Source organism: Muscardinus avellanarius (assembly GCF_963383645.1).
Source record: "Muscardinus avellanarius genome assembly, chromosome: 19".
NCBI lineage: Eukaryota > Metazoa > Chordata > Mammalia > Rodentia > Gliridae > Muscardinus > Muscardinus avellanarius.
Genome location: NC_137805.1, coordinates 42,240,870 through 42,261,085, shown reverse-complemented (window position 1 = coordinate 42,261,085; position 20,216 = coordinate 42,240,870). Strand labels below are relative to the sequence as shown.

The window sequence follows — 20,216 nt, the reverse complement described above, 5'->3', positions numbered from 1 at the left end:
AGAGGATCGCGGTCTGCGGGCAGTCTCAGCCACTTAGCGAGGCCCTTCGCAACTCAGAGACCCTGTTTCAAAATAAAGAATAAAAAATTAGGGCTGAGGGTGCTTCTCAGAGGTAGAATGCCCCTGTTTCTCAGTAACTCTCCTTATTTAGTCGTGTGTGTGTGTGTGTGTGTGTGTGTGTGTGTGTGTGTTTCCTGCTGGGGATTGAACCCAGGGATGTTCTATATCTGAGCTATACCCCAAGTCCTATTTTATTTTATTTATTATTTATTATTTTTTATTATTTTTTTTGTGTGTGCGGTACTGGGGGTGGAACCCATGGGCTTTTCTACCTCCGGGCTATACTCCCAGACCTATTTTTTATATTTTATTTGGAAACAGGGTCTCACTAAGTTGCTGAGAGCCTCACTAAGTAGCTGAGGCTGGCTTCGAACCTGTACAATCCTCCTGTCTTCGTCTCCCAAGTGCTGAGATTACAAGCGTGTGCCACCACGCCCAGCTTATTTTATTTTTTAATTGGAAGCAGGGTCTCACTAAGTTGCTGAGACTAGCCCCAAACCTGCGATCCTGTCTTACCTCCCAAGTCCTGGGATTAAAGGCATGTACCGCCACTCCTGGCTAGCTTTCAAATGTTATTTAAACATATATATTCAATCCAGCTGACCTGTCAATAAACACTTCTATTAACTTATCAGGAAGGATGTGAGATATTTTAAACCAAGCATAAAATAAAATATAGTAAGGTTAGTCAAAAGTCTCATTTTTTATTCAATAAAATAAAAATATTATCATTTTGTAAAACTATTTATTCTCTAAGAAATAAGATGAGACAACTATTTCTTTTCTTCTTACCCTAGACTATGTTCAAACCGATTGTGTGAAGCTCCTGGAAAAACATAGTAACCGCCTCCCAACTGTTTAATATACCGAAGTCGCTGGAATTGAGGTGTGTCAATGATTCGAACAAGAAGAGGGTGGAGCTCAATGTGGCCATGGATAGGATCGTTAATGACCTAGAAAATTACGCTTAAATTAGTGACAAAGTATTTCTCCATCTAAAATTTTTGTGCAGACATTCCTAATTACAGGACAGTAAAAATTTCAATGTTTGCATTAGGTATATGATTTCATTAGCTTTTATTTACTTTTTTTTTTTTTTTTTTTTTGGGCAGTACTGGCGATTGAACTTAGGGGCATTCTACCTTGCCTCCCAAGTACTGGGATTATATGTATGCACCACCATGCCTGGCTTTCATTAGCTTTTAATAAATTAATGGCCAAGCTTCATACCTGAAATTCCCCAGAAGATTAGATTTCAAAAATAGTTTCACCTTTTGACAAAAGCACCACTTGGATTCCAGAGAAAGTCGCACATGTGCCTCACACCCTGCGTACCCTGGAATTCTTATCTCAAAGGAATTGTCCGTCACTTTTTGGCAGCCTAAAGATTCAAGGCAATCCTGCCATGTGCGCCCAGCCACGCCCTCTCCTGGTCCTCTATTACAAGGATTGTCACAGATCCTGGGGACTTCTCCCGCTCTCCACCCTATAGAGGTGGCCTGCATTTCCCCTTGAATGTACATCTCTACTTTTCTTGAGTTAAATCTCTGGTTTTGCCTGAGTGGCACACGTTGAAATTCTTCTTGCCACAGAAGCCGAGGACCCCAAGTGTCCTTGAGGTAAATTTCTCTTTCCCACATCGGGGAACTCCTCAGGATTCTCCACAGAATTACCGTGTTTTCCCATGACAGAACCACCAAAACAAAACCAAAACCAAATGGGTACTCATTTAACATACTTGTTTAGGCCAGGCATGGTGCATGCTTGTAATCCCAGCATTCGGGAGGCTGAGATCGGAGGATGGTGGTTCGCAGCCAGCCTCAGCTACTTTGAAGCTCTCTGCAACTTAGTGATACCCTGACTCAAAATAAAGAATAAAAAATAGGGCAGGGGGTGTAGCTTGGAGGTCAAATGTTGGTTCCACCCCCAGACCCGCAAAAAAAAAAAAAAAAAAAAAAGAAGCCGGGTGTTGGTGGCGCACGCTTGTAATCCCAGCATTCAGGAAGGCTGAGACCGGAGGGAGGATCATGGTTCACAGACAGCCTCAGCTACTTAATGAGGTCCTTTGCAACTCAGAGACCAGTTTCAAAATAAAGAATAAAAAATAGGGCAGGGGGGGTGTAGCTCAGAGGTAGAATGCCCCTGGGTTCCATCCCAAGACCCAAAAAAAAAAAAAAATTTAGGGCAGGGGTTATAGCGCAGAGGTAGAATGCCCCTGGGTTCCACCCTTGGTACTGCAAAATAAATAAATAAATAAATACATACATACATACATAAAATTAAAAATAATAGATTTATTTTTTGGCCGGGTGTGGTAGTACACGCTTGTAATCTCAGTACTTGGGAGGCTGAGACAGGAGGATCATAGGTTTGTGGCCAGCCTCAGCAACTTAATTGCAGCCCGCCACAACTTAGTGAGAACCTGTTTCAAAATTAAAAAAGAAAATAGGCTGGGGTGCAGCTGGGAGGTAGAATGCCCCTGGGTCCATCCCCAGTAACCCCACCAACACACACACACACACACACACACACACACACACACGGATAGAGATGTAGCTCAGCGGGTACAATGTACCTGGATAAAACAAAAAACAAGCCAGGCGTGGTGGTGCACGTTTGTAATCCCAGTATTTGGGAGACTGAGACAAGGGATCACAGGTTCTTGGCCAGCATCAGCTACTTAGTGATGCCCTCCACAACTTAGTGAGACCCTGTTTCAAAATAAATAATAAAAAATAGGGCTGAGGGTGTAGCTCACAAGTAAAATGCCCCTGGGTTCCATCCCCAGTACTGCGGAGAAACAAAAACAAAACAGAATGAACTCAGATTCCTCTTACCTTCATTGTCTCAACCTGAGTTTGACTCAATTGTTGTATATAATTAAGCAGCTTCTTCCGCTCCCCCAGGGAACTAAAATTACAAGACAAGCAAATTTATCTTTATTTGCTCAATAATAACCTTAGGAACATATATAGTATAATCTAGATTAGCTATATTAATAGAAAGAAGCAGGAATAGATGAAACAATAACTAAAACATACTCCCCCCAGAAGCCCTCCTTCCCCTGCTCCTAGATTAAGATCTGCTCCTGAGGAGCCAATGGAGGCTGCCCCAGGACCTCACAATTGATCCTCTTCCCTCTGGGCAGCCTCAGCCTTCAACACTTCTTCCATCTCTACTGAAAGCTCAGTTTACATTTCAAATGCATTTAAACAAATTGAAGTCAACATCCTCCTTCATAATCTTGGACTGATTTATGAGCACCATGTATGACAGAGACATGAATCAAATACATACAAAAGCTTGTTTTGTGGTACTGGGGATTGAACCCAGAGGCATTCTATCTCTGAGCTACCACTCCTCAGCCCTATTTTATTTTATTTTTTAAATTCTGAAACAGGGTCTCACTAAGTTGTGGAGGCAGACTTGAACCAGTGATCCTCCTGTCATAGCCTCCCAAGTACGAGGATTACAGGTGTGTGCTGCTGCACCTGGCCATACAAAGGTTTTAGCTTTAGTTATACCCATTTCCATTGTCTGCAATCCCTCATAACACATGAGTTTCTAGAAAGAATTTACTAGGTATTAAATTTAAACATCGGGGTGGGAATTGGGTAGGGGCTAAATGGGTGATGTGTACAGGTATGTCCACACAAGTTTTTTACCCCAATATGATGTATGAATATAATGCACCAATGAAAAATTTAAAAATAAATAAATAAGCATCCCCAAGTTGTGTTATATCCTGCTTCATTTACAATTATTCATTGGTTCAGGCATATTGACCTCACCCCTGCCTGTGCGTCAAGGGGTTAGCCTTTACAGAGGACCACCAGGTTGTAGCCAGCCTCAGCTACTTACTTGCAGAGGCCCTCTGCAACTTAGACAAACTCTGTTTCAAAAATAAAGAATACTATTTAGTGAGGCTTTCAGCAACTTAGTGAGACCCATTTTCCAAATAAAATATAAAAAAGATCTGGGAGTATAGCCCAGAGGTAGAAAGCTTCTGGGTTCCACCTCCAGTACCACCAAAAAATAAATAAAAAATTAAAAAAGTTAAAAAAAAGGAAGAAAGGAAGAAAGAAAGAAAGGAAAAAATAAAAAATAGCCAGCATGCTTGTAATCCCAGAATTTGGTGTTATACCCAAAGTCTGGGATCTCAGGGGGAGGGAGACCACCAACACACAATAATGCAAAGGCAGGAAGGGGGGGTTATTGGGGAACTAGCTCGAGCTGGGGTCCAAGTCCTCCAATGCAGTGGAGTGTTGACAAGGACCCTGATTCTTTGTTCCAAGGTAGTTTTATACATTTCAGTCATTCAGGTGGGCTGTGATTTACAAAGGAGTTATCTTTAAACCAAACGGAATCTTTGCTGCTGTTATCACAAGCAACTGGACAGGATACTTGGTGCCTCCCATTTGGTTCGTGCCTCCTGAGGTTGGTTGGGAGTTTTTCTTCCTGACCCAGGTGCCAAAACTGACACTTAACTGTTAGTTGTATTCCTGGGAAACTAAAACTCAGGCCTACCGTGTTTACTGCATGGATGAAGCCTGTCATGGCCCCACTTTGGTCCTACACTGGGTGGCTGAGACAGGAGGATCTCAGTTAGCAGACAGCCTCAGATACTTAGTGAGGCCCTCTGCAACTCAGTGAGACCCTGTTTCAAGATAAATAAACCGGGCGTGGTGGCACATGCTTGTAATCCCAGTACTTGGGAGACTGAGACAGGAGGATCCCACAGGTTCGAAGACAGCCTCAGCTACTGAGTGAGGCTCTCGGCAACTTAGTGAAACCCTGTTTCAAAATAAAATATAAAATATGTCGGGGATGTAGCCCAGAGGTAAAGGTCCCTGGGTTCCATCCCCAGGACCACAAATAAATAAATTAATTAATTAGTTTAAAAAATAGAAAATGAAAGGCTAACAGTACTAGAATACTTTTACAAGCTGGTTGCACTGGTATCACTGTGAGCTCCTAGGGCCAATTCTAATACCATCCATTCTTACGCAACAGCGTCCAGTAAAACTTCCTGCAGTGATAGAAATGTTCTATATCTCTTCGGTCCAATAGCGTATACATTAGCCATAAGTAGCTACTGAACACATAAAATATAGTTAGAATAATAAACTCAATTTAAATCCAATCTAGCTTTACTTACTTAATTATTTTTCTGGTACTGGGGATAGAACCCAGGGACATTCTATCTCAGAGCTACATCCCCGGTCCTATTTTTTAGCCTTTTTGTTTTTCAAAACAGGATCTCACTGAGTTGCGAAGAGCCTTGCTAAGTAGCTGAGGCTGTCTGTGAATCCCGATCCTCCGGTCTCCACCTCCCAAATTCTGGGATTATAAGTGTGCGCCACCATGCCCAACTAGTTTTAATTAATTTAAAAATACCTAGTGCCTATCATAGAGGACAAGTCAGTGCTAGAGAGTCCTGCAGAATCCATCTAAGTCCCAAGCCAGGGCATAAGGGGTATGGCTATGCAATGTTCCTTTTGGAGTTTTCTCTATTTTGTACACTTATATGCCCCAGGTTCCTAGAAGAATACCTATCATATAATGAGCCTTCCATTAATATTTGCTGCATGAAACAATAATATTTGGGGCCATGAAAGTTTATGGACCCAGGTGTAGTGGCACATGCTTGTAATCCCAGTACCTCGGAGGATGAGACAGAAGGATCACAGGTACAAGACCAGCCTCAAAAACTTATCAAGATTCTCAGAAACCTAGCAAGATCCTATATCAAAACAAAAAACTAAAATTTAAAAGGGCTGGAGGGAGCCAGGCGTAGTGGTGCACGCTAGTAATCTCAGCATTTGGGAGACAAAGACCCAGAGACTGGAGGATCACAGTTCACAGACAGCCTCAAATACTTAATAAGGCCTCTGCAACTCAGTGAGAACTTGTCTCAAAAAAATAAATTGACTAAAAAATAGGATCAGGTATATAGCTCGGGGTAGAATGCTCTATGTTTTATCCCCAGTACCGGGGGGGGGGAAAAAAAAAATCTGGAGGGGCCAGGCATGGTGGCACATGTAATCCCAGCATTTGGGCGGCTGAGACAGGAGGGTCACGGTTCGAGGACAGGCTCACCTAGTACTTAGTGAGGCCCTTTGCAACTCAGTGAAACCCTGTTTCAAAACAAAGAATAAAAAATAGGGCTGGGGGTGTAGCTCAGAGGTAGAATGCCCCTGGGTTCCATTCCCAGTACTGCAAAAGAAAGAAAGAAAAAAAAAAAAAGTCTAAAGGGAGGACATACCTTAGAAGTAGAATGACTCTAGATTCAATCTCCAGTACCACCAAAAAAGAAAAAAAAGCCGGGCATGATGGCGCACGCTTGTAATCCCCACACTTGGGAGGCTGAGACAGGAGGATCGTGCAGGTTCGAAGCCAGCCTCAATTGGCTTAAGAGACCCTGTTTCCAAATAAAAAAAATATAAAAAATAGGTCTGGGAGTGTAGCCCAAGGTAGAAGGGCCCTTGGTTTCCATCCCCAGTACCACCAAAAAAAAAAAAAAAAAAAAAAAAAAAAAAAAAGCCAAGCGTGGTGATGCACGCTTGTAATCCCAGCATTTGGGAGACTAAGACTGAAGGATTGTGGTTCATGGACAGCCTCAGCTACTTAGTGAAGCCCTTTGCAACTCAGTGAGACCCGGTTTCAAAATAAAGAATAAAAAATAGGGCAGGGGGTGTAGCTTGGAGGTCAAATGCCCCTGGATTCCACCCCCAGATTCACACACACACACAAAATATATATACATATATTTATATATATATGGTTCATATATATATATATATATATATATGGTTCCCTTGAAAAGAAACCCTATTAGAAAATTTCCACTTAGTTCAAATGGTAAGCAACTATTATATATAAGAAATATTAAGGAAGGCCTGGGCATGGTGGCACACACCTAAAATCCTAGTACTTGGGAGGCTTCGACAGGAGAATTGCAGGTTCAAGATCAGCCTCAGCAACACAGTAAGGTTCTCAGTAACCTAGTGAGACGTTGTTTCTTTTTTTTTTGGTGGTACTGTGGGTGGAACCCAGAGGTTTCTACCTCCGGGCTATACTCCCAGACCTTTTTTTTTTATATATATTTTATTTGGAAACAGGGTCTCACTAGGTTGCTGAGAGCCTCAGTAAGTAGCTGAGGCTGGCTTTGAACCTGTGCGATCCTCCTGTCTCAGCCTCCCAGGCGCGGGGATTACAAGCGTGCGCCACCACGCCCGGCACGAGACCCTGTTTCAAAACAAAAACTATGGGCTGGGTTGTAACTCAGAAGTAGAGCACCTCTGTGTTCAATTTCTAGTATGTACACTGACACAAAACGAAAAGAAAAAAATAAGAGAGACTTTGAGAGACCTGAGATGGCTAAAATGTGATTATGAGAGCTGGGTATAGTGGTGCACACTTGTAATCCCAGCATTTGGAAGGCTGAAACAGGAAGATCACGGTTCACAGACAGCCTCAACTACTTAGTGGGCCCTTTGCAACTCAGTGAGACCCTGTTTCAAAATAAAGAATTAGCCAGGTGTGGTGGCGCACGCTTGTAATCCCTGCACTTGGGAGGCGGAGACAGGGGGATCACGCAGGTTCGAAGCCAGCCGTGCTGGCTTAGGAGACCCTGTTTCCAAATAAAAATATAAAATAGGTCTGGGAGTGTAGGCCGGAGGTAGAAGGGCTTCCAGGAACCCCAGTACTACCAATAAATAAATAAATAAATAAATAAATAAATAAATAAATAAATAAATAAATAAATGAGAGAGCTGAGGGTATATCTTGGAGGTAGAAAGCCCCTAGGTTCCAAATCCAGTACAGAAAAAAAAAAAACAAAAACAAAAACTAAGCAGAAGTGCATGAAGTAATTCAGTTTAAGTATAATCCTTTGTTTTGATTCTTTAGTTACTGTTACCACAAACAATACTTAACTACAGGAAATTCAAAAATAAACCATATTTCATCACTGTTGCCAATTTTCTAATAGAAACAAAATCACTATTTATGAAATATGTAGCCTGGTTTGGTGGCTTGCCTGTAATCCCAGTACTTGAAAGGCTGAGAAAGGAGGATTCCACATCGGAGGCCAGGTCAGTAATTTAGTGAGACTCTATTTCAAAATAAAAAATAGAAAATAATGCTGGAGCCAGGCATAGTGTTGCACACCTGTGATCGCAGTACTTGGGAGGCTAAGACAGAAAGATCACAGATTCATAGCCAGTCTCAGCAATTTAGGCCCTTGGCAACTTAGACTCTGTTTCAAAATAAAAAATAAAACAGGGCTGGTAGCAAATAAAACCTCAGAGGCAGAATGCTCTTGGGTTCAATTTCCGTTACTATCCCCCCAAAAAAGAGAAAAAAATGTCTATCAGGCTGGGGGAGTAACATGTCAGGGTAGAATGCCCTCGGATCCAATTCCTAGTACATCAAAAAGGAGAGATCATCAGGACTAACAATCAAGATTTGTAAACACAGAATTTACAAACTAGAAACAGCAGGCAGAGGACTCAGTTCTAAAATACTTCTTATAAGCAGGGCATGGTGTGCACACTTGTAATATCAGCACTTGGGAAGCTGAGAAAGGAGAATCTGGGTTCTTGGCCAGCCTCAGCTACTTATTAAGGCCCTCCACAACTTAGTGAGACCATGTTTCAAAGTAAAGAACAGAGCCAGGCGTGGTGGTGCACGCTTTTAATCCCAGTACTTGGGAGGCTGAGACAGGAAGATCGCGCGGGTTCGAAGCCAGCCTCAGTTACTGAAGTGAGGCTCTCAATGCAACTTAGTGAGACCTTGCTTCCAAATAAAATATAAAATAGGTTTGGGGGTGTAGCCCAAAGGTAGGAGGTAGATTTCTTCACCAGCAACACAAAATTAAAAAAAAAAAAAAGTAAAGAATAGAAAATGGGGTTGGGTAAATGGGTGTGGTGGCACATGCTTGTAATCCCAGCATTTGGGAGGCTGAGACAGGAGGATCACGGATCGCAGACAGCCTCAGCTATTTAGTGAGGCCCTTTGCAACTCAGTGAGACCTGTTTCAAAATAAAGAATAAAAAAAAATTAGGACAGGGGGTGTAGCTCAGAGGTAGAATGCCCCTGGGTTCCAACCCCAGCACCACAAAAAAATAAAAAGTAAAAAAGTAAAAAAATAAAATGAGGATAGTTAATACTGGATATATTCAGCTTTGTCTCTCAAAGATGAATAAAGTAAGTTTGCCTACAATGTGAATTTTATCATTCTTACCTTACTCCAAGATTTTCAAGAAGAGATTCATCAAGAAAGGGCAGTAATGAACCTGTGATTTTATTATCTATGGAACAAAAAGTGGAAAAAAACAAATTAAATATTAACAACATAAGTTTCTAAAATTTCTTTGTATTTCAAGTCAAACAGAAATTATTCAGATCGATATTTACTGAGGACCCACTACAGGCACTGGGCCATGCCAGGTACAACTGGCCCTCTCTCTTCATGGATTCCATATCTATGATGTGGATAAAAAATATGTAGAACAAAATCTTACCTATACTGAATATGCACAGACTTCCTTGCCATTATTCCTAGAACAGTATAGTATAGCAACTATATGCACAACATTTATATTGTATTTGGTATTATCAGTAATCTAGAGATGATTTATTCATTTTTTTAAATTATTATTATTATTTTTTGGTGGTACTGGGGTTCCTGGAAACCCTTCTATCTCCGGGCTACACTCCCAGACCTATTTTTACATTTTTATTTGGAAACAGGGTCTCCTAAGCCAGCGCGCGATCGAACCTGCGCGATCCTCCTGTCTCCGCCTCCTAAGCGCGGGGATTACAAGCATGCGCCACCACGCCCGGCCTTTTTTTTTTTTTTTTTTTTTTTATCAGTACTGGGGATGGAACTCAGGGGCATTCTACCTCTGAGCTATACCCCCAGCCCTATTTTTTATTTTAAAACAGTCTCACAAAGTTGCAGAGGGCCTCACTAAATAGCTGAGGCTGTCCACTGAGAACTGCAATCCTCTGGTGTCAGCCTCCCAAATGCTGGGATTACAAGTGTGTGCCACCACACCTGGTTCAGTACTTTGTTTTGAAATAGAATAAAACATCAACTTACTTAAATTATCCTAATTGATAACCACTTTTAACATTTTGGATAACATATTTATCTAATATATTATGTAACTTTATAGAACTGAAACTATTTTATAACCTATTTTTCCATTCAATGTTGGGAAACCATTGGTTGTAAATAACAAAATAAAAAAAAGCAGAAATGACCTAAATATGCATTCATCACCATCATAATAAATAACAATGATGTCTAATATTTATTCAGTGTTTACTATGTAGAAAAATCATCTTGCTGGGCGTGGTGGTGTATGCTTGTAATCCCAGCATTCGACAGGCTGAGACAGCCTCAGCTACTTAGTGAGACCCTCTGCAACTTAGTGAGGCCCTGTTTCAAAAAAAAAAAAAAAAAGAGCCGGGCGTGGTGGCGCACGCTTGTAATCCCTGTGCTTGGGAGGCTGACACAGGAGAATCGCAGTTTCAAAGCCAGCCTCAGCTACTGAGTGAGGCTCTCAGCAACTTAGTGAGACCCTCTTTCCAAATAAAATATAAAATAGGTCTGGGAGTATAGACCAGAGGTAGAAAAGCCCCTGAGTTCCACCCCCAGTACCACAAAAATAAATAAATTAATTAAAAATAGGGCAGGAATGTGTAGCTCAGAGGTCGAATGCCTTGGGTTCCATCCCCACACCTGCAAAAAAAAAAAAAAAAAAAAAAAAAATCATCTTGAAGGCATGACATGGTGGTGCACGCTTGTAATCCCAGCATTGGGGAGGCTGAGACAGGAGGGTCACGGTTCATGGACAGCCTCAGCTATTCAGTGAGGCCCTTTGCAACTCAGTGAGAGTGAGACCCTGTTTCAAAATAAAGAATAAAAAATAAAAAAATAGGGCTGGGGATATCTCTCAGAGGTAGAATGCCCCTGGGGTCCATCCCTAGTACTGCAAAATAAATAAATTTTAAAAAATCATCTTGAATACATCTTTTGGTCCAATTATACCTGTAAATTCCTAAAAGACAAATGTTATGGCTGAACTATCCATGGTTGACCCAGCTGACACTTCTATGAACTGTACTGGATAATCCATTTCACCTATTATCAATCTTCTACTTCTCTTCTAATCTAAATTTAAAAATTGGTATATTAAGATTACTATATATAAGCCAGGCGTGGTGGCACACACTTGCAATCCCAGCATTCTGGAGGCTGAGATCAGAGGATTGTGGTTCTCGGACAGCTTCTGCTACTTAGTGAGGCCTTCTATAACTTAGTGAGACCCTGTTTCAAAATAAAGAATAAAAAGTAGGACAGGAGGTGTAGCTTGGAGGTCAAATACCCCTGAGTTCCATCCCCAGACCTGCAAAAAAAAAAAAAAAAAAAAAAAAAAGATAGATAGATAGATACAAAATCACTGGGATTACAATATATATCTTTTTTTTTTTTTTTTTTTTTTGCGTTACTGGGGATGGAACCCAAGGGCATTCAACCTCCAAGCTACACCCATTTTTTATTCTTTATTTTGAAACAGAGGTTCACTGAGTTGCAAAGGGCCTCATCAATAGTAGCTGAGGCCAGGCGTGGTGGCGCACGCTTGTAATCCCCGCGCTTGGGAGGCAGAGACAGGAGGATCACGCAGGTTCGAAGCCAGCCGCGTGCGCTGGTTTAGGAGACCCTGTTTCCAAATAAAAATGTAAAAATAGGTCTGGGAGTATAGCCCAGAGGTAGAAGGGCTTCCAGGAACCCCAGTACCACAAAAAAAAAAAAAAAAAAAAAATAGTAGCCGAGACTCTGCGAACCGCTATCCCCTTCTCAGCCTCCAAAATGCTGGGATTAACAAGCGTGTGCCACCACGCCTGGCTGAAAATTACTATTGAGACGGAACACCCTTTCTTATGTTCACTGGATGGCTGCCAATGATCTATACTTTCATTTGCTTATTTTTTATTGGAGTAGTTTTAGTCCCTGTTTTCTAACTTTGGTAATATTCTCCAATGGTCTTTGATTAGAATGCTTGTCAAGGAATAGATACTAACATAGTTCTGGAGTCCAAAGATATAACCTTAAAAAATTCAGTTCTGCTTTTTTTTTTTTTTCCTAGTGGCATGACCTTTGGAAAGTTAATTAACATCTTTGGACCTACAAATATAGCCTATAAAAAATGTGAATGAATCTCAACAGGGGCCAGCTCCAAGCCCAGACTCTGCCTGTCCTGGCAAGTAGAGGAGGGCCCTGGTGGGCTCTTTCCTACCACTCTCCCATGCCACCCTTCCTGCAAGACCTCCACCAACCTGCATGGACTCCACCCAAAACCATATACTCTTCCAGGCATAGTGGTGCACAGCTGTAATCCCAGTACTTGGGAGGCAGAGACAAGAAGATCACAGCTTCAAGGACAGCCTCAATAAGTAGTGAGAAAAGTCTCAACAACCTAGCAAGATCCTGTTTCAAAATAAAAATAAAATAGAGCCAGGTGTGGTGGTGTACACTTGTAATCCCAGTACTTGGGAGGATGAGACAGTAGAATCTCAGATTCAAAGACAACCTCAGCAAGTAGTGAGATTCTCATCAACCTAGTGGAGACCCTGTTTAAAAATAAAAATAAATTGGGCTGAGGGTATAGCTCAGAAGTAGAATGTCCCTGGGTTCAATCTCCAGTACCCAAAAAAGAAAAGAAAAAAAGTATGGATTATAACAATTAATTTCAGGGCTCGTAGGCTGGGCATAATCCCAGCATTCAGGAGGCAGAGACCAGAGGATCACGGTTTGCAGACAGCCTCAGCTACTTAGCAAGGCCCTTTGCAACTCAATGAGACCCTGTTTCAAAATTAATTTTAAAAAAGACTAAAAAGTAGGGCTGGGGGGTGTAGCTTAGAGGTACAGTGCCCCTGGGTTCTATCCCTAGGATCACAAAAATAATAATTATTATTTTTTTCAGGGTTCCTATAAAGCTGTATTCTATGAGGAAAGGGACCTAGTACCTTGTGTTTGGTTTTGTCAAATAAAAACAAATCAGCTAGGCATGCTGGTATACACCTATAATCTTAGTATTTGCGAATCTGAAACAGAAGAATAGCAGGTTCAAGACCGGCCTCAGCAATTAAGCAAGATTCTCAGCAACCCTGTCTTAAAACAAAAAAACAAAAAGGGCGGGTATGTAGCTTGGCAGTAGAATGTCCCTGGGTTCAATCCCTAGGGGGAAAAAACAAATTAAAGAGATGTAATTAGAAAGACTACTACAAATAGAAAGCCCTAATCTCAGAAAGCTGCAAATAAGCTCAGTGTGGTGGTGCCTATCTGTAATTCCAATGTTTGGGAGGCTGAACACGTGGATTGCAGGTTCAAAGCCAACCTTGGCAATTTAGCGAGGCTCTCAGCAACCTGTTTCCAAATAAAAAATAAATAGGGGTAAGGGTGTAGTTTAGAGGTATGTCCCTGGATTCAGTTCCCAGTTAACACACATAAAAAAAGAGAGAAATTTTATTAATGTTTGGTCAAGACAAAGAAGACAGTGAGATATGAGCAAGTGGGAACCCTTGGTCAGGTTTGTTTTTTTTAGTTTAGTTTTGTTTTTCTGTACTGGGGATTGAACACAAGGACACTCCATCACTGAGCTATATCTCTAGCCCTTTTATTTCATTTTGAGACAGGGTATCACTAAGTTGAGGCTGACCTTGAACTTGCATTGTTCTTGCCTCAGCCTCCCAAGTCACTGGCGTTACAGGCATGTACCACTGCACCTGGACCCTTGGTCGGTTTTTTTTTGTTTTTGTTTGTTTGTTCTTTTGGTGGTACTGGGGGTGGAACCCAGGGGCTTTTTTTATCTCTGGGCTATACTCCCAGACTTATTTTATACTTTATTTGGAAACAGGGTCTCATTGAGTTGCTGAGAGCCTCACACAGTAGCTGAGGCTGGCCTCAAACCTGTGCGATCCTCCTGTCTCAGCCTCCCAAGTGCAGGGATTAAAAGTGTGCGCCACCATGCCTGGCTTCCTTGGTCAGTTTTTACCAACTGAAAGTGCACAATGTAATCTGTTAGCTATAGAGTGTGGGTTCAAGAGAACACAGATCATTCTGGAGGCTGATGAATTAACCTATAGAACACCACTAAAACAAGAGCCAACAACATAGTTAATCCTATTTTGTAGTTAGAAAATATAAAACTACTTCATCCTACCTGTCGCTAGTCAAGGAAAAATCCTATCCCTGAAGTGGGAGAGAAAAAAAAAAATAGAAAAAAAAAAAAGAGTATAATTTTCTACATTCAAGCCATCTTTAGGTTGAAACCATCAGATTTCCTCCTACCCCAATCTTCAAGAGAGGCAAAAATTACAAAAGTTTACTTAATTTGCAAATCACTACCACCTAGAAATTGCCTTCCTGCTGAACACCTCAGAGAATGAGGCAGGGCTTAAGCTTCACACCCACCACAAAACGTTGCATAGATGCAATATGAACAGATACGGTTCCTTAACACTCTTGGCTTATGCACTTCCCCATGTGTGGCCAAGCTGGGGTATGCTGGGATTAAGTGTCAATTGAACAACCCCAGTGTTCAGATTACCCCTGTAATCCCAACCACTCCAGAATGGGGAATTGCTTACAAAAGCAAAATGTAAACGGGGTGTGGTGGTTTACCAGCCTGTGATCCCAGTACTTGGGAGGCCGACACAGGAGGAATGCAGAGTCCCCGGGAGCCTCAGCAATTTAGTGAGGCCTTCTGCAATTTAGTGGTATCCTATTCAAAACAAACCATAATAATATAAAATAGAGCTGGGGGAATGTAGCTCAGATATAGAATGCCCTGGGTTCCATCTCCAGTACCACAAAAAAAAAAAAAAAAAAAAAAGCAAAACATAATCATTACCAAGTTTTGCAAATACAGTCAACACTGAACCCCACCCGGCTGGTTGCTATGATAGAGATTCGAAAACAAGGTCCCTCCACCTTAGGAAATCCCCAGTTGGGGGCAGGGGGTAGAGGAGGGATGTGGAAAGAAACTTAAAAGCATCAGAAACTCTCATGTGGCAAGTGTTCAAGAACTTGCGGTTAGCAGAGACGGGTCTCCTGAGCCTGAATGACAGCAAGCCTCAGACCAAGGTCTCTGGCAAAAAGGGCGACCTGGAGCAGGCTGAGGGGCACGACCTGCAATCCCAACCACTCCTGAGACTAAGGCAGGGAGATCGCGAGTTGGAGGCCAATCTAAGCAATTTAGCGAGACCCAAGTATCAAAATAAAAAATAAAAAGAAGAGATATCACACCATAGGAGAACGTGCAACCTGGCACCCCCCACAGTCTAAAGCAGCCTCTATCGACTCTCTGGGTCGGAGACTCTGTGATACAACCCAGTAAAGGAGTCTGAGATACTACTGACTCGAGATCCAGAGCACCTTAAGTGAAGTCATAGTGACCCAAGGGAAGAACCCAGAGAAGGCACAAACATCCAAAATCATGGGAAAGAGGAATAATACTGGAGCAATAAATGCCCACAACCCCACAACATCAGAACCCGATAAAACTGAAAATCAGAGATTTCTAGAAGATCAAATCAGGAAAATAACTGTAGAAATAATAGAGGTGCTTCGAAAAGAACTCAGAGAGAGCCAAAAAGAGATAAAGGATGCAATTAATGAAGTAAAGGCCTCAATTCAAAGCATAAACAACCGATTAGAACACATGGAGAAGAGAATCTCGCTCTTAGAAGATGAGCAATCCAAAAATGAACACATAGTTTCTAATCTAGAAAAAAATATCCGACAGCAGGAATCTGATATTGAAGAAATATGGGCCCATTTTAAGAGAGCTAACCTAAGAATAATTGGAATAGAGGAGGGAAAAGAAAGTGAAACCAAAGGGATCAACAATCTCTTCAAGGAAGTAATAGCAGAAAATTTTCCAGACATAGAGCAAGAGGTCGATACACAGGTCCAGGAAACTTATAGAACTCCCTTTAGACAGGATCGGAGAAGAGGGTCCCCACGCCACATAATTGTCAAAATGACCAATGTGGAAGCCAAGCAGAGGATCTTAAAGGCAACAAAAGCAAAGGGCCAAGTGACATTCAGAGACAAACCAATTAGAATCACTCCAGACTTCCCAAACCAAGTTATGAGAGCCAGAAGGGCTTGGAGTAACATATTCCAAACTCTGAAAGAAAACAACTTCCAGCCAAAAATGTCCTACCCAGCAAAACTTTCTATCAAATTAGATGGAGAAATAAGAAGCTTCCATGACAAACAGAAACTGAAGGAATTTATGTCTTCAAAACCAGCACTAGAGAAAATACTCAAAGAGATTAACTACAAAGAAGAAATAGGTAACACACTCCAGAACTAGAGAAACAAGATTTTCCATCCAACAAACAACTAAGATTGGTTATCTGTGGAGATTCATTATTTATGTTAGTCTTTTACCTATCTCTAAAGGGTATTGTTTGCCTTTATTGTTGTTAATTTCTAGGATTCCTAGTTGGAATATTAATACACCTTCAGATATAGCATTTGGAAATATTTTATCCCATTCTATTAGTAACTGTTAACTCTGTTTACATTGTCTTTGGATATACAATTTTTTTTAGGGAGTTTGTATACTCCTCTGTTGCCTGTGCCTTTGAAATCATAACCAAGAAATCACTGCCAATTTCAATGTTGTGAGGTTTAATGACCCAGATTTTCTCCTAAAAGTTTATAGTCTTAAGATTTATATTTAGGTCTATTATCTATTTTGAGTTAATATTTGTATATGGGATTAGGTAAGGGTCCAATTTTATTCTTTTCCATGTAATTATTTTTTTAACAATATTTAGTTAAAAGATTAATATTTCCACCACCAAATGTTCGTGGAAACCTTGTCAAAAATAACTTGACAATATAGGGAAGAATTTAGCTCTAGGCTTTTATTTAACTCCAATGGTTTATATATCTGCCTTTAGAATAGTACTACACTGTTTCAATTATTGTAGCTTTATATGGTTTGAAATCAGAAAATATATATCTTCTAGCTTTGTTCTTTTTCAAGATCGTTTTGGGTACCTAGAGTCCATATTCCATATTAGGATAGATTTTTTTCTGAAAAATAAATATATAAATATATGATAGTTTCACCTAAAATATAGAAAAAAAATATTCTCTGGTAAGAAAGAAAGCAAAAAGAAATATTGAAATATTATCTTTAAGTCATCAAAAGCTTGGTATCAGACAAATGAAACTGTTATGTGAGATTATCATTTTTAATTTTAGATAAATTGCCATAATACTAGATGTCAACTACTAAGCCAAGCATGGGAGGGAGGGATAGGGAGAGAATGGGGTGGGGATTGGGTGGGGGCTGACTGGGAAAAGTGTGCATGTATGTCTACAAAAGTATGTATCCTACTATGATGTATGAATACAGTGCACCAATAAAAATAAAAGTTAAAAAAATAAATAAATAAATAAAAAGAAGCCGAGGGCAGTGGCTCATTCCTGTAATCCCTATACTTGGAAGGCTGAGACAGGAGGATCACAAGTTCAAGGCCTGCTTCTGCAACTCCTCAAGATCCTCAGCATTTTAGCGAGACCCTATTTCAAAATAAAACATAATAAAAAGGGCTGTGGTTGTGGCTTCAGAGGCAGAATGCCCCTGGGTACAATCACCACTGCCAGTATAAATAAATAAAAAGGTCTGGGAGCTGGATGGTGGCATACACCTGTAAACCCAGTACTTGGGAGGCTGAGACAGTAGCATCACAGGTTCACAGCCAGCCTCAGGAATTTATAGAGGTTCTCTGCAACTTAAAGAAACCCTGTTTTAAAGTAAAAAATAAAATAGGACTGGGGGTGTAGAGCTCAGAGGTGGAATGCGCCTGGGTTCAATCCCCAGCACACACACACACACACACACACGATGGGGATGCAGGTCGGTGGTGAATAGCAGTGGGTTCATTCCCTAGAATCCACACCACATGCGCACGGGCAAAAGTGATGGCGTGAGGGGCAGGATCCAACTCTCTCCTGTCCGGCGCTGGGGTGCTAAGTTCCTCCAGAAACGCACCACGGTAACATCCAAATCGACAACTTATTCCTCCCAGGTTCACCATCCCCAGCGCCTGCTTCTCCCTACGGATCTCCAGCCCCAGCCCCCATTTCTCCTTCCTCCGCCTCGGGCCCCGCCACAGGCCCACCCCTCCGGGCGCCTCCCGCCCCGGGCCCCCTTCCCGCCCCGGGCCCCTCTCCCAGGGCTCCGCGCCCCGGCCGTCGCTCCCCTCGGGGCGCCTCCGCGCCCGGCCGAGGGCCCTCCTCGGCCGCAGGTCCCGTCCGGGCCCTCCCCGGCGCCCTCCCAGCCCGCCAGCCCGCCAGCCACCTCGGAAGCTCTGCAGCAGCTCGGGCTCTCGGAAGCCGCCGCGCTCCAGGAAGGCGCACACCTGCTCGGGGCCCCAGGTCTGACGGTCGGGATGCAGCTCCCGGCCCGGGGTTCTGTCCTCCGCCGCGGAAGGCGTGTTTGGCGGGGTTCTCGGGCTGCCATCGCATCGCGGCCGCTTACAGGGCTGCTCAGGGTCCGCTCTCCGCATGGCTACCCTCGGCGCGCCGCGGAGCTCGGTCAGGAACCGCGGCGCCCGGCCCGCGCGCAGACGCACTGACAGCTGAGCCCCGGCGCAGAGTCCGCTCAGCATCGCCCGCCCGGGGCCCCGCGCGCAGGCGCACTGGCCGCCCCGCGCGCGAGCCAAGTTGCCCCGCGGCTCTAGCCGCAGGCCCGCTGCGCAGGCGCAAAGGCGGTCCAGAGGTCGAACTCGCTCCCGCGTTGATGGAAAGGGGCGTGGCTGGAAGCAGAACAAGGGGGCGGGGCTAGAGAAAGCTCCACGGAAGGAGCTCCCTGGCCACCCCTGCTGATTGAGGGCTCTTCTGGTGAATTGAGGGTACCCTTTTTCAAATAAAGAACCTAGGCCTCCCATTGGTCAGGTTTCAAACACTCCGTGAGTCGGCCAGCACTTTCCCAAAGAAGAGAAAAATAGATCAGGGGCTGAACTGGGAGACCCTAGAATGATTGCAACCCCACTTTTGGGTGTCTTTCCCTATCACCAGTTCCTTAGTCTTGCCAGACAGCGAAAGGGCGCTGGGGAATGCCTGTACAAAGGCTTCTACACAGAAACAGAATTAACATTTTTCACCAGGGCATGGTGGAGCACACTTGTAACCCCACTACTTGGGAGGCTGAGACAGGAGGATCACAGGTTCGCGGTCAGCCTCAGCTACTTGGTGAGGCCTTACGTGATTTAGTGAGACCCTGCTTCAAAGTAAAGATAAAAAATAGGGCTGGGGATGTAGCTTGGAGGTAGAATGCCCCTGGACTCCATCCCCATCACCACCTAAAAAAAAAAAAAAAAAAAAAAAAAAAAACACTTTTCAAATGGACACCGATCCCTGCGTGGAAATGAGAATCCTTAGATCTCTGCTCATCCCAACTCCCTTCCCAGACTAAAGGAAATGCCAAATCTGATTTATTAAAATTTACCCTCAAAGACTTTTATTAGCCAGGTGTGGTGGCATCTGCCTGTTATCCCAGGTACTTGGAAGGCTGAGACAGGAAGATCACAGGTTCAAGGCAACAACCTAACAAGACCCTGTTTCCAAAACAAAAAAAAAAAGGGATGAAGGTGTAATTTGGAGGTACAGAAGTATACTGCCCCTAGGTTCACTAGTACCACCAAAAAAAGACAAAAAACAAAAACACGATATTTTTTTTTTTTTTTGCAGTACTGGGGATGGAACCCAGGGGCATTCTACCTCCAAGCCACACCCCCAGCCCTATTTTTTATTCTTTATTTTGAAACAGGGTCTCACTGAGTTGCAAAGGGCCTCACTAAGTAGTAGCTGAGGCTGTCTGCGAACCACATTCCTCCTGTCTCAGCCTCCCAAATTCTGGGATTACAAGCATGTGCCACCATACCTGGTGAAAAACACAATTTTTACTAGTTGATAGTAATGCATTTAGCCTCTGAGTTACATCCTCTGCTCTATTTTTTATTCTTTTTTTGAAACAGGTCTCACTGAGTTGCAGAGGGCCTCACTAAGTAGCTGAGGCTGGACACAAACCATACTCTTTCCGTCTCAACCTCCC

General features: G+C 42.7%; 1 protein-coding gene across 1 annotated transcript in view; it reads right to left on the bottom strand.

The window, feature by feature from the left end:
- Positions 1-18,669, bottom strand: part of SAMHD1 (SAM and HD domain containing deoxynucleoside triphosphate triphosphohydrolase 1) — a gene marked incomplete at both ends in the record, with an annotated part of 63,840 nt that extends 45,171 nt beyond the window's left edge. Inside the window, 4 exons of the mRNA XM_080716518.1 lie at positions 853-1,013; positions 2,898-2,970; positions 9,308-9,374; positions 18,462-18,669. Coding sequence (XP_080572644.1) covers positions 853-1,013; positions 2,898-2,970; positions 9,308-9,374; positions 18,462-18,669 — 509 coding nt within the window. The remainder of the gene's footprint in view (positions 1-852; positions 1,014-2,897; positions 2,971-9,307; positions 9,375-18,461) is intronic.
- Positions 18,670-20,216: the final 1,547 nt, after the last annotated feature.